We start from the raw sequence: 15,103 nt of genomic DNA on the forward strand, positions 1-15,103 counted from the left end.
GTGTTCATCGGCAGGCTGAGCAGCAGGAATCACGAGTATAGTCTAATGTCGCGGTGCTCCATCTTGGGGGGGGGACATTTGTCGCGTGTCGCATGCTGGCTCAGCCTGAGTCTTAGTCCTAGAGGGAAGGGGGGGGGCTGTTGCGTTAATAAAGTCTGACGCAATTTTGTTTTGTGACGTTTTAGTTTTTTATTTTTTTGGGGGGAGGAACGACCATCATGGAGGAAGGTTTGGCTGTGTGGCTATTACCGTTGAAGAAACCTGGACTTAATTATCACTGCAATTCTGTTGCGAGAATGGAACTGCCTGGAATTGTTGGTAAGGTCAGTTAACATCCATTTGTGAGGCATTTGTTCTTTTTTTTTTGGGGGGGGGGGTTGTTTTTTTTTTTTTCATTAAATATGCATTTGTAGCGTTATTTCGTGTGAGTGTTGGTTTGCTCGGCACTGAGAGCGGCTGGTTTCGTCGCTACACGCGACAACTGGTAGAGAACCTTTTCCAGGTGACTACAGACTTCAGAATGCAGCATCAATGATCGACAATGCGAGGGGGGATGAGGTAGACGACGCCAACGGCCCGCACGGTGAGCCTATGTCTGGTGGGGATGACTCGCTATGCTCAAAAGCTTGATAAGACTGTGTCAAGTGTCGTGAATGAGTGGGATAGGGCTGTAGTATGTTTTGCACATCTATTTTACTCTAGATATGAGTAAATCGCGGGTGCTGGTGGGAGCTTAGGCTCGTGGTGGCTGTGAGGCGTGATTGGTTGTGGTGTGTCAGGTGGCATGACTGGCCAACGGAACGGACTGGACAGAAAGATCTAGATGCCAGCTCAGCGTTTTCCACAAGAAACTTCTAGATGCAAACTCAGCACTTCTGGATGGAAAGAAACGCTTTTCGCTAGGGACTTTTGGAGGGAGAGGACACGAGAATAATTCGTGCGTTCGTCTTCGCTTCCCTGCATTCTTCCATTGACCTCGGACGGCGGACCGTCTTGAGGGAGTAGGAATCCAACCGAGAGAGCGACTAAACCGCGCAGAATCTTTTACTCCTAACTTTTACTCCTGTGTGTTAAATGTCTGTATACGTATGCCTGCCCTGGTGAGCGAAGACAAATTTCTGTCCTGGGTCTCCTGGACAGACAATAAAGTCTGTTTTGATTTTGATTTGATTTGATTTGATCAGGGGGCGCTACTCCGTGGCTTGACCCCGGCTCACATTTGTCGTGAACGTTTTGACTTGTTTTGGATTTGTACCTGAATTCTGCTTCCTTGAGCATTAAAGTGATAAACAAATTTTGTCCAATAACAATAAAATGTTCTTTAAAAAAAAGTTTTTAAACAACATATCAACAGCTTATAGTTTTAAATTTAGAGTTTGTCCGTTGTGGGACAAGCACCGTGTCTAGTACTTAGATACTTTCATTGATTTCCCCATGCCTAGTATTATTACTTTCATTGATTTCAGCCAAACAATCATGCTAAAAAGATGCGCTTAGTGTTTTTACAACACCAGCTGTAGGTACCTTGAAGGACTTGAAAAAGTGAATTTCCTCCCATTTTCTAGACCGTACATCGTGACGGAGTGTAGTGGGCAGTATTTTGACGTCACACCTTGTCATTTGCTCAAGGAACTTCGCAAATGACATCCAGCCAACTACAGGAGAAATATCTCAGATGTATAAATCTTTGCAACTGACCACCTAGGTAGCTTAGCATGGAGTGTGGGGTCAACAACTGCATCTTTTACGCTTGCATCAGAGTAAGTGAAATAATTAACACCAACTGAAAAATATAATGAAAAAGGTGTCAAGAAAAAAAGCAGTATTTGACATGTACATTTTTGTTATAATTTGTGAATGACAAATATAGCCATGAAGGCAAGTGTTTGGTGTTTGCCTGGACTACATGGTTGGGTACAAGTATTAATTACTTGGATGCAGATTTAAGTCCATGCGACTGCACGAACAAAATATTTTATTTTAGCACTCTTTCCATGGTGCACTTAGGTACAAGCAGAATGAAATTAAGATGAATAAATATGATCAAATCAGGAGTGAAAGATCAACAACTGCTTTGTCGAGAAGTCTGACTGAAGTAGACAAACTTTTCTGTGGAACTGATAACGAGAGAACAAGTGAGATAATTACTGAGACAGGAGTTATATTTCAAGAAAGTGGATAAAAAAGTTTGACCAGTAAAAAAAAATTATTTTTGTGCAATCAGCATACTTGTTGGCCTTCCCTGGAATGCGTTGGCAAAAGATTTTAAATTTCATTCATTGATCCTTTTGGCGGTTTTTGAGGTGTTAAACATTTTAACCCCAATTTCAGATTGTTAATTCTTTGTTGAAAGGAAGAAAACGCGTAAATGTCGCGAATAGTGAGGCTTTCACAATGACAGACATTAGAGACAAGATAAGACTACCAATGAGCAGGCTGTCCTAAAAAAAGGAAATGACATGGTCATCGCCCTCTGCCAGAAATGTGGTTTTTCAGGACAAACGACACCTGTGCTTTTTAAATATTGCTACAGAGAGTCAAGAGATCAAGGGGCTTGGTTATAGCAGACAAATCAAGAATCACCTGCTGTCAGCAACGATAAGCAAAAGGATAGGAAAGAATTTTCACCTTTACTATCACCTACATGAAATAAAAATGGCCATCAATATAGATGTACCAGGTACGAGTGACGACACAGCCTTATTGTCCGTTAAAGTGCCATCGATGATGGTGACGTGGGAAAAAAGTGATGATCCAATGTTTGCCGATTGTGCAGGAGGACATTAACCATGTTATTAAGCATGAAAAAATGAAATGACTGACAGGGACGTGTTGACCTACGACGTCATTCAAGAATCCTGAAAAGTAACGGACAACTGAAATCGTTTGTACCACCAGCGGCACCAACTGCTGCACAAGCTCAGATGAAGAGTCAGTGGTCTGTGTGTGTGTGTGTGTGTGATGTTGTAGATGCACACATGATTATTCTTGATGCAAGTTTGTTGTTTGTTTTATATTACATTGTCACTTGTCTTCTTTTACGTTGCTAATATTTTCTATGTTGATATATTTTAACGCTGCACCTAGCAACGAACTTTATTCTTACTTTTATTTTTAACTTTTACTTTGTAACTCGAGCACCTTCTCGTGTTCGAATTGCCCACTGGGACTAATAAAGTTGATCATTGTTGTTGTCGTTGTCATTGATGACTTACCGATGACTGTGAAGTGGAAAACGTGAGATCAAATGTTTGCGGACTGTGCATATGGAAGATTTTACTGCTAGTAGCTCGACGTTACAGATCTAAAATACAGGACGTTTTCAAAGTCTTATATAAGCATTAAAAAATACTGACTGACACGCCGGGACTTAAGTCAGTTGTTCATCTACAGGATCATTCAATAACTATGATCGATGATGTCGTGAAAATTAAGTGAGTATCCCCTTCCATTTACATTAGTAAAAATTGTGCTAATAAATAGAATTTGTACAGCGCCATTTTCCAGCATCAGCCAGACTCAAGGCAATTTACATATAGGCATGGAAGAATACCATATTAATTTATAAATATAATAATTAAATAATATAAACATAAAATTAATTAATATATCAAAGTATTAGAAGAAGTAGAACATGTTATTTCTGGGTGCCATGGAACAGGCATTCCGCTTTAAGTAATCCAACCTGATAGGATCTAACAGTCCTTGCAGGAAGAGGGGAGGCAACTTGCAAGAGCGAAGGAACAGATGGATATGGAAGACATGTCACTGACAGCAGAGCCTGATATAAAACTTGCCGACATGTCACATGTAGTGGCTAGATTCTGTTGCACTGACTGTGTCGAAAACACAATGGTCGGGTGTATGGACTGCAACAAAAAAAAAAAAAAGCTAAGAAACATATTTAAAGGAAATAAAAACTGTCATATAAGGCCACTAGAAAAGGCTAAGGTGCAGATAAAAATCCTGATCGAGAAAGTGAAGCCCTGTTGATCATAAAGCTAACTAAAAAAAGAAAGGAATGCATCTTTACCTGTTTCTAGTCCTTCATACAGCTGACCGAGCTAAAAGATGAGAGATGACACAAGACTATCGCACATCTCTGTCCACCCTTTCTGCTTGGTACCTTGTTATCCTGTAGTGCCACACTGCTATAATACTGCACAGTTGCCTGAAATCATACGGGTAGAGATAAACTGTTTATATAGCTGCCTGAAAATTAGGAAACCTATCTAGGTGCAACCTATAGTGATGGTTTTGTTTATTAATTATATGCAATACTTTTAGTCGAGATAGTCATATTTGTGAAATAAGGAAAAGCAAAATGCCCCAGGTGATAAAGCAACAACAACACAAAATAAACGTCAATCAACAAAAAAAAAAGAGAAAATGAATAACATACAGGGAAAGTAGTGTGTTGAAAAGATCATGATCACAGACGTGTATAGGTGGATGGCTGACTGGATCCGAGACCAACTCTTGAGAAGATTGCCGCTGCTAGTCTCGGCGACCAGTTGACAGTCAGACTTCCGCTTCAAACACATCTTGGCTCTCGTTCTAGGAGTTAATTAAAAAAAAAATCATATGTGAGCCATCCAGGGGAGACAGATACAGGAATATACGGCATGAGAAGGTTACTCTACATTGAAAGCTTGTAAGGTGGTACAACAGCAACAGTGCTAACAGTTGCGGCTTTACGTCAAACAAACACAGAAACTGCAAATATTTCACATTTTACTACAATGTTGATAAAAAATGACTTTCGTAAAATTAATCTCAAGGTCCAAAGCGACATAGTGCGTTTGTTAACAGAAATAGGGCGATAGGGCGCGTACGTGACTAGTAGATTGTAATACTTACGGAATTACAAACACACAACACTTCGAATAGTCGTCCCTTCCCCACGCCAGCTGATAAAGGTGAACCGCGAACTAATATCCCATATATACATCCGTGGGTGAACGAAAGTGGAGACTCGATCTTCAGTTGCAGCAGAGATGTACAATGAAGACTTTTGACCTTCAGCTGAAGTCACAGAGATGGAGAGTGAAGACAGTCGACATCAGACAGCGGTCAGAAAGGAGTAAGTCCGGAGAAAGCACACTAAGAAGCTGCGCGATAACGTCGACAACACACTTCGTCTATCAGATGATAGAAACAGAATGTTATTCTTTCGTTGTTCACAGAAAGTTTTCGACCGGTCGGTCTCCTCGCAGCTTTTCGCAGACGTTCAACTGCTTCTCGATTTTTCTTGAAAAATGACGTCGTCCAATGACGTACACAATGACGCACACAATGACGTATGACGCAGGACTCATCGCAATAGAAAAACTCGTAACTGAGTGCAACATGGAAACTAGCAAAATCTGCACGGCATACAATCAAGTCTACAAGTATACACATTTGTAGGACATGCATCAAAGGCATCTTCACGATGACACAGGCACGCAAAACAAACACACACACACACAGAAGTATCACATCTGCCATCATTTCCACTATGTAGCAGAATGCAACAAATACTTTATCTTCTCCTAGTAAAATCTATCTTTATTATCTCGAAGTAAAAGTCCTATAAGCGGGGAGTGCGCAAGCGAGTTTATGATACTGTTGACATATTTGCATTTGTGTCAGAGAGGCGATGAAAAAAACGTATTTGCTTAAGAAAAAAAGTGCAATCGATGAACGACGTTATTTAGCGACTTCAGAGCAGGTTTCTAACTCGTCTTTGCATGTCTGTACCTCAAAGGCGGGAACGCAGGGCAATACACCAAAGCCCTCATAAATATTCTCTGTCCAACTGACAAACATTCCCCCCTTCTTGCCATGTCGTTCATCTGTCTTCTAGTCTGATTACAGGCAGAACGTCCCCCAATACTTGTTAAAGGACTAGCGGGCTGGATATTTTTCTAAGTGACTGGCAGCTACAATTTCCACAAAAACTATCTTAAGTAAGTTAACTGTTTTGTTTAAAATGATTCCGGACATAAATGAGGCTCAAGAGTACTTGTGCGCTTTGCGTCCAATACCCGAAAAGGCGAGCGGGTAGTTCAAGTCATGAACTGGTATACCACACCCCGCGAACAGAAGACATATTTAACGGGTGAGACCACGTACAGACACGCTCTGCTTGTTGGCGCCTCTCTGGGTGAAGACTGTTTTTCTGAGAATCTTACGTGACCCAGGCACCTGTGCACCGCTGGCTGGGACCTTCAACAAAGTCTGTTTGCTTTTGATTGCGTTACTTCCTCTCACAAAGTGCGCACACACTTTGACTCTTGCACAAAGGAACGGAAATTGCAAGAAGTTCCCAGTCTGGGTTAGTTTATGTCGGGGTTACACGAATCATCCATCAGGGTAAAACATGGAAAACACTCATGTCTGGAACTGCTGAGGGCTGAGGTAAATATTCTGTTGTTTTGTTTTTTTAAGTGAGCTTTCTTTTCGAATTGTTAGGAATACTTAGTAAGGTTGGCAAGTGCATGTACGAAACCTGGTTTGTTTGAACTTTGATTACTTTTGTTTAACCTCTGTTTGAATATCTTTGTTACGTCACGGTTTCAGTGTTTAAAGCGGTTTATTGACTCTGTCATTATTCTATTAAGTCTATATTAAGTCTATTTTCATTACATTTAAAAACACGAGCAAAGCAGTTTATAAAACATCGTTTGTGTGTAGTCATAAAAAAAAACAGATGCTTCATAACACAGCAAGATGAACGTGACCATATTATCACTAATGTGTGACACCAACTGTGACAAGTATTTCTAACTAAATGCTTCAGCTTTGACTTTCAATACGCCGTTGACAGAGTTATGTTTCTATCCTATTCCCTAGTCCCAGCTACAATTCCACTTTCTTCTTTAATGAATTGCATCTACGATAAACAATATGAAAGGCAAAAGAAACTGGGAACTGACAGACACTAAGCAAGGGTGACTGACAGTCGTAAAAGCGACGGCAAGGTAATAATTTGTAACATGACTCACACGGACAGACCTCGCCCTGTGTAAACCATTATTAACACTACAGAAATCGCAAGCGCAGACACGAACACCTGCACGCATGATTTGTATGCCAATTGAACGATTCCTGTGCACAAAAAGCACCAAAATGCACAAGTCAGTGGGTGCATGAATATGTTGCAGCCATCCATCTAGAAAGTTATTAACACTCATCGAAGCGTGGCCTAAGAGCCCCTGATTTTCTGTCTGTCTGTCTTTGCAGTCGAAATCTTGAGACGAAAGTGTCATTTCTAACATCTTCCATAAGACATCATATTGTTTTGGGGATTTTTAGTTTTTGATTTTTATTAAAATTTTAAAATTAAATTGTTCCCCATTGCACTCACGCACACACTGACTCACTCATAGGGTAAAGAAGTCAAAATTTGCTTTGACTACAAAAATTTTCAAAAATATGAAGTTCGCGTTAGCATCTTAATCCGGATAAATAAACGAAAGAGTGGTATTCACATAAATTTTGACAAAAATAGTGTTTGAGTTTTACCCAAACATTAAATAAAGTTCAAACCACTAAACCTTTAAACGTCAATCACGCATTTTTGAACTTTTTTGCCCAGGGGCAAGGTCTCCTGCACCTGTTTCTCGAAAACCCCAGTTCACGACACGGCCTCTTTCTCCCTCTTTCACAGTTAATAAATACACCTGCAGTGGCTCATGTTCCCGTTCAAAACAGTTATATTTAACGGGGTAAAAAGTAAGTAAACAAGTCCTTTCACGCATCACGAAACGGCGATCAAAGCACTTGTCGCTATCGCCTCTCGTCTAACGGTGAAACTCTTTACACAGAAAAAGGAAAGGGACCAGTCACGAAAGAATATGAACGAGAAATCACTGGTCAGGAAAGAGTGAATGACAGTATAGTTCCAAAACGAGGAATCTAATGTAACCACTTAGTGATGTGATATTTGAGATTTCTTCTTGAATATGGATGTTTTTTTTTTACAGCTAAGGGCTTATTTTTTCAAGTATTTTTTTTTCTTTTCAGACCCAGTTACCAAAAAGAAATGAATTCACATCCACAACCAGGTAAAAATTTAAGGCAAAGATTTAGCTGGTTAATGTTAATTTAGTAGTAATATAAGCAGATCAGCTCCTAATACAAACAACGCTGGGAATAAAATTTTGACTGTATTATTTTGTTTTAAAAGATTTCTTCCAGTGCATTGTATTATCTTTAAATGTAATTCAATTAAATATTATACTCCTTCCGAAGACCCGAGAAAATAATCCCTTTTTTTCAGAACATAAGTGCCTTGACATCGACGTTGGAAAAGGTCAAAGAGCAATGTCGTGGTTCATCGCTAGTTACGTTTTCAAGTCTATCAACACCAGGGCTGCCATGTGGTAACTTTGGGTGGTACATGAAAATCTCATACAATTAAAGTCTAGAACAAAGTCGATCACGTGTCCACAATAGTAGATCCCTTAAGTAATTTAAAAGGCCTTTGCGTACAGGATTTTCGAGAACATTGTGTAAGGAAGACGGCTTTAAAGGGTCCAGAGAGCAGTCAAGCGAGAATTGCGATGATCGACGAAGACATCTGAGTGGCAGGATCCTCGTCTAGACGAGGAGGCGCCTGGTATTGTAGTGGTTAAATTACTTTCTTGTCACAGCTTCAGTGACAGCCTCTGGGGTCAGATATCGTCTGTCGACAGTGTCAGTATGACACCTGTTACAGGGTTGGGTGTTGGGGTTTTCCTCCGGGTATTCATGTTTTCTCCCCTTCCCTCTCCCCCACCATTGGTGCTAAATTACTTCAAGGCGAAAGCACTTTCGTACTAAATCAACAAACCAGCCTTGTCTAGAACAGTTTAGACAGGATATTTGTCACCTCAACCAGCCAGAAGCAGGAGACAGGAAGGGCTAGTTGTCATGGTTATGCATGTCGTCTGGGCATATAGCGACTGCTCGGTCTTGTCACACCTGGCGGCGTGGCTTACTTATATGGGACGGTGATAAAAGTTATCGTTCCCACCACCCTTCTGCCCATTTTGTCACTTGTTAGACAGAGTTAGAGCAGTGAGGTGTGGTCTTTCTCTCAGTTCGCGCTGGCTAACTGATGACTGATTGAAGCATGCGGGTGTCCTGTACCTTAAGCTAGGGGGAGCAATAACGAACTTTTCAGAAGGCCTCCCCCTGCACAGTTCTTTGTTGAAGGTCGAAACTTCGGCTTTCTTCAACGCCAAGGTAGTTTTCTTGAAGACTGAGGCTTGACAAAGGAAGGCAAAGGAAAGTATGGATTCTTGGATTAGAGAATCTTAACGCAAAGAGCAAGTCGGACAAAGGACCGACAGGAATGCCAGATATCGTCGTGAAGATACATCTAACTACTCGACTAGAACTCGGACTACCTGTGAGAGAGAAAAGTTTGACGCCAAGGCCGGCAGGATAAGTTGCTGTTCTCAAAGAAGAAGAGAACAGGGGGGGGGGGGACATCACCCTGCATTCCAAACGCACCAGTGACAGGTGGAATTACGCTTCAGGGTGGTATTAGTTCGACGTTCATCACAGCTCGTAGAACTGCTTGTATAACAGTGTAGTACTCAAATTAATCGTCAAAGAAGCCACGTAACATACTTGGAGCTGGACGGTACTCGGTATCCGTGTCTCCGGAGAGCAGTCGTGGACTCACAGCACAAGGGCGGTAATAACAACTGCCAGACATGAATTGACGATGTTCATATGCATGCGAGAGAGAATGATGTAACAGCATGGTAGCCTTGGAAGTATGAATAGTGTAGACGAGCCATATTGATGTATGTGTGTATTTTGCACAACTTGTACGCTTATCTTTCCCTTGTACTTTGCTTCACTCCTCGATAATCTTTGTTAGGGGTAAAGCAGAGGCGGGGGTCAATGAGCCACGTGTCATTATTCAGTGAAAATCTGTGTTGGCTTATGCTAATGTGAGGTTGAAATGGGGAATGTTAAGTTACAGTCTTTTATGTCCGGCAACTTAAGGCTTATTTTAAGGACCTCACATGAAGCCAACCCCAGTAATAAGCCAACGCGCCGCGACCAAGCTGTTGAAAGTAGGTGTTCTATTCTCGGATTCACACAAAAGACAGAATACTGTTCCTTCCGCTTTGTGTCCTAGATTTCTTTGTCAGGAACAGGGTACTTTTTGTACAATCCAGGACGAAGGCCATAGTTCTACTTCGTGCAGTAGGTCTGTAGTCTCAGAGGTTGTTAAACGAAGAGAACGAGTAGTTGATTATGCATGAAAAATACACAGATTTAAAACTAAAGTCCCAGACATCTTGCCCTCATCTGTATGCATGAACACATTTTATTCCATTTCTTTCTTAAAAGGCATCATGCATCGTCTTATATCAAGGCACATTTAATTAACTTTTGAATGATTACTTTTGCTGTTTTTTTCTGCTGTTACATGACTGAAAAACATTCTACATCATCTCATGGAAATGAAGGCGGTAAAGAAAAGGAAGAAAAGACGACATGGATCATAACATTCTCTCCATCTTCCCCTTCTCAAGAGGTTAAAAACGCTATTTTTCTTACAACTTCATAATTATATATTTATTTACTAATTATTTACTTGGTATAAATTCGGTTATAATTCCTGGGCCAATATGAACTAAAGGACGTGGGAACCACATGGGACCAGCTGAGGGGTGATACCCTAAACCGAGTCGACTGGCGAGGTGCTGTTGAGGCCCTATGATCCTCTAGGAGTCACAAGGAAAATCCTAAACTAAATAATGTGATCTCGCAACATCTGGTAACTGTTACATATTTATATATCTTTTGACAGTAATACCACTGAAAGGTAAAATACCAATAATAAATTATGTGATAATACCTGAAACCTTAGACAATTCAACCTTTTCAAATACAGTGGAACCTCGGTTAGCGAACGCCTCGGTTAGCGAACATTTCGGTTAACGAACAAAAATTTCGTTAAAAGTTTGTCTCGGATAGCGAACAAAATTTCGGATAACGAACATCCACGTGAACCACACGTGACCGACCAGCAGGTAATCATTCGCGCTCGAGACACAGTTACGATCTGCCGTTCCTTATCTGTGTGCATCCTTCTTATTTAGTGATTTTTGTGCTTTATTTTAATAAGATAATCCTCAATAATGGCTCCAAAGAAGCAATAGAAGTGAGGTAATGACAAGGAAGCGGCCAACAAATGAATTGAAACAGGAAATGATTTCAAAGTATGAAGGTGGCATGCGTCTGTCGGATGTGTGATGTCGTATTACCGAAGAGTTTTACAAAATAAGCAGAAGGAGCAGACACTGGACAAGTTTTTTCCTTTAACCTCAAAGCTACAGAAAAGAGAAGTCGGCCCCGAATTTACAATGTCACGTGTGCTCATGGAGGGGGAATCCAAGCAGTAATTCCACCCCTTCCTCCCCTCACCTGCTTCCAACCACGCCGTCAAAACGGCAAGTTTTCTGATGCTTAAATGCTTTCGTTAATGTTTTTATGTTTATTTAACTCCATATATGTATTGCATTCTAACTGTTCTCATTAAAACAAATACCTATATAGCCTGTAACTTTCAAATATTAGCGAGTCAACAGGGGTTGGGAACCAATTAAATCTATTTCCTTTATTTCTTATGGAAAAAGTTGTTTCGGATAACGAACATTTCGGATAACGAACAGCTTTCCAGAACGGATTAAGTTCGTTAACCGAGGTTCCACTGTATACAGAGCAAAATAACATGCGAATTCACGAGAAAGTGCAATCTTGTTTTACTCGAACTTTTGTAGTTTTGTGAATGGATGTGCTTCATTTTACGCTTTCATTGTTATTCAGTAGAATGTATTTATCAATCAAAATTTTACATCTGTGACTCTGCCTTCAGTGAGATTGGAAATCAGTAATGCAACATTTGTCCTTAATTTCCAATCTGTGTTTTTTTCTTTCTTTCTTTGATCGAATCAATCAGCAAAATACAGGAAGCGTGACAGAAAAGAAGGTAAATGTACAAGACCATACATCTGAGAATCAAAATCAGACAGAACAAATCTGGAGGACAATCCATTGGCAGTGTGCTTGGTAAAGTATTAAATGAGACGAATGAAACCGTCAATTTTTCTTTTACTCTAAATCCTTCGGAGGGGAGTTCAGAATCGAATTTTAAAGTAATATATTGTAATATATTTCTAAGGAACCACCAGCGTTTGGGCAGAGACTGACACGTACACGTGCCCATCCACACAAATATAAGCGTATCTGCTTTATATATGTTTATTATATCTTAACATGTGAATTCATTCTCCATAACACTTTTTAGCACAAATTAGTACGGAATAATCAATTAATCAATTAATTATTGCCTGCAATGTCTTAACAGTATAAAATGCAAACCAGATCGAAAGGGCGAGGAAGACGAAAAGAGCAAACAGAATCCTACAGAAAAAAGCAAAGTAAGAGAGGGGTTCACATGTGGGTATGTAGTTGCGGTGGATGCATTCTATCTGCATGAGTGCAAATTCACTGCGTTTGTGAGGCTGTAAAATTTAAGTTTTATGTGTACACGTGCGTGCGCACTCTCAAGTGCACATGTGTGTGTGTGTTGTCGCAAAATGTTCCTACACTTTATAACGAAAACACTTGTCCCCTACGAAACTAAGCCAGTAGGTGATAGTTTAGGATTTAGTACCCACAACATACTCTTGCTAGAAGACAGTATGAATACTAATCACATGTCGGTCTCATGTCGGTCTGCTGCATTCGACACTATCAACTACTCTCTGCTCCTTCACACCCTCTATGGAATTTCTGGACCCGCACCAGCATGATTAGCATGGTTCAATTCCTATTACACGGATAGGACCCAGACTGTGTTTGTCGACGGTCTAGCATCTATCCTAGGGCTCAGTAGCCCCATCCTGCTCATTTTTGTACACGAAACCACTTTCATAATGCATCCAGTCTCACAAGTTTTCTCATCCATCATATGCTGATGACAAGCAACTGCTTCACTCCGCCAATTAGGATTGTAAAAAAAGCACGCAGACACATGTTTATCCACACGTATCAATCATTTTGTAGATAAAGCGAAAAATGTAGCGTATATATAAATAACTCTACGTACCTCATTAAATAATCAGGGAATTACCTATTAATTTACTCTATAAGTAGTACTTTTAAATACTTTTTACGGTGTTGCGCTCAATGGCGCTGTGGTCTGCTGTTTCTCTGTATGTAACGGTAACATTCCGGAAAATATTAATAAAGGTGCTTTGTATTATATTGTACTTATCCTTTTGACATCCAGCTTGATATTTTACATTGCCAATTACAAATATAATTAGTTGTGACATTCTTTAGGTGCAAGAAATGTCTTCAACTCATTCGGCTAAGGGTCAGAGCGACAACGAGGTCAACGGACAGCCAAACTTACAAATAGACAAGACAAATAAAGCGGCAAATCCACCGCCACGCAGAGACAGTAGCCCACGAAAGAAAAAAGGGTTAGCGAAAAAGAGAAACGCAAAAGAAAATGGTACTCAAGATTATCAACCTGCCGAAACTGAGCTTTCTGAGCAGGTAAGAATTAATGCATTCTTCTGTATTTAATAAAACACAACTACGTGTACATTAATAAATGTTGTAAATAAGTATGTTGACACATGTTAATCCACACGCTTAAATCATTTTGTAGATAAAACAAATCAGCGTATCTATATATATATTTATACACGTGACTGCGCACACCCCATTAAATAAACAGGGCATTACTGACCAAACAAGAACATTAGCTGCATTATTATCTTATTCTAGTTGTGACATGTGTTCTTTTTCATAAAGTGGTGTTACACAACAATGTAGCAAACAATGAACAAATTAACGGTATGTAATTTAAAAAAAACTTTTATGCTAACTGAAATACACAACACACAGTGTAAGTAGCATGGCTCATAAAAACAATCTTGTAATTTATGTGATGTTAATTTACGCAGACTGAATTACTTTAATGTCACGTTCTTATTTAAGGTCTCAATATATGTATGTCTTTCGGGCACTGTGTTTTGTCGGATGGTTTAACTTTCATATTTTTCGTTAAATCCAGCAAGAAACAAAATGGCATTTATTAAATTAAACTTATACGTTGAAGTGAAGTAATACTTGTGTCATTATTTAATTCAAGCAGGCATCATCAATAGACACTGCTTCACCAGCAGCAAAAGAAAAACCAGGCATGGAACTCTTTCAAGTGAATGTAAGCGATTGATACGTTGTATGCAGTTGCTAAAATAGAATTGATTGTTAATTAATTGTGGCTGTTCATTTGTTTTTGTGTGTGTGTGTGTTTGCGTACCTGCGTGCGTGTGTGCCTAGCAACATATGAATGTTCAGTCAAGATTGTGATTTGTTTGTGCCTTTTTCCAATAACGTGTCACACTACAGTGTCGAAAAATAAGTTAGAATGTATTTTTTTTAAGTTTTTGAAATTGTGTTACTTTCTTGTTACATTTCTATTTAAGGAATTAAACTTTATATATCTTTCGAGGTCTGCGTTTAGTTGGACGATTTAACTTTCAAATTTTGTTTTTGACATCCAATACGACACTTTACACTAGCATTTTCAAATATAATTAGCTGGGGCATTCTTTAGATGCGAGAAAAGTCTCATTCGGCTGAGGGCCGGAACGGCAACGAGGTCAACGAACAGCCAAACTCACACGTGGACAAGACAAATCCACCCGCACGCAGGTAAATGATATGTACAAAATTTGTTGCTCATGCACACGCAAAGCTGTAACATGCGGCACGCGCACTTTCTCTCGCGCGCGTACACACACACACAAACACGCACATAAACATCATACTTTTTTTTGGTTCAATTTTAAGTTAATTTATTAGTACAGTTTGTTTCTAAGTGTAATTAACATATACCTGACCCTTTTCCTCATGTGTCTTGTCTCTTTCTCTCTCTCTCTCTCCCACACACGTCTTATTTTCATACCAGCTATGTCGGAACTGTTACTTTGCTAAGTACTTTGATATAAAAAGTAAATTCAGTGAAAAACAGCGTGTGGCTGTTGGCCCTACAAACTCAGTGTCATGGGAGTGGTGGAGTGCTGATAAT

At 39.8% G+C, this 15,103-nt stretch overlaps 1 protein-coding gene across 4 annotated transcripts in view; it reads left to right on the plus strand.

Moving 5' to 3' along the window:
* Positions 1–5,744: 5,744 nt before the first annotated feature.
* Positions 5,745–15,103, plus strand: part of LOC112557777 (transient receptor potential cation channel subfamily M member 8-like) — a 33,330-nt gene continuing 23,971 nt past the window's right edge. For 2 of the 4 annotated variants that reach the window (XM_025227811.1, XM_025227813.1), the window contains exons 1-8: positions 5,745–6,402; positions 8,011–8,051; positions 10,458–10,525; positions 11,954–12,063; positions 12,362–12,434; positions 13,342–13,560; positions 14,162–14,233; positions 14,630–14,727. In XM_025227811.1, coding sequence (XP_025083596.1) covers positions 8,030–8,051; positions 10,458–10,525; positions 11,954–12,063; positions 12,362–12,434; positions 13,342–13,560; positions 14,162–14,233; positions 14,630–14,727 — 662 coding nt within the window. In that variant the 5' untranslated portion in view covers positions 5,745–6,402; positions 8,011–8,029. Of the gene's footprint in view, positions 6,403–6,898; positions 6,966–8,010; positions 8,052–10,457; positions 10,526–11,953; positions 12,064–12,361; positions 12,435–13,341; positions 13,561–14,161; positions 14,234–14,629; positions 14,728–15,103 lie in introns of those variants that run through there. The other 2 variants (XM_025227814.1, XM_025227812.1) reach the window with 2 other exon arrangements.

The sequence above is a fragment of the Pomacea canaliculata genome, linkage group LG2 (assembly GCF_003073045.1).
Source record: "Pomacea canaliculata isolate SZHN2017 linkage group LG2, ASM307304v1, whole genome shotgun sequence".
In the NCBI taxonomy this organism is placed as follows: domain Eukaryota; kingdom Metazoa; phylum Mollusca; class Gastropoda; order Architaenioglossa; family Ampullariidae; genus Pomacea; species Pomacea canaliculata.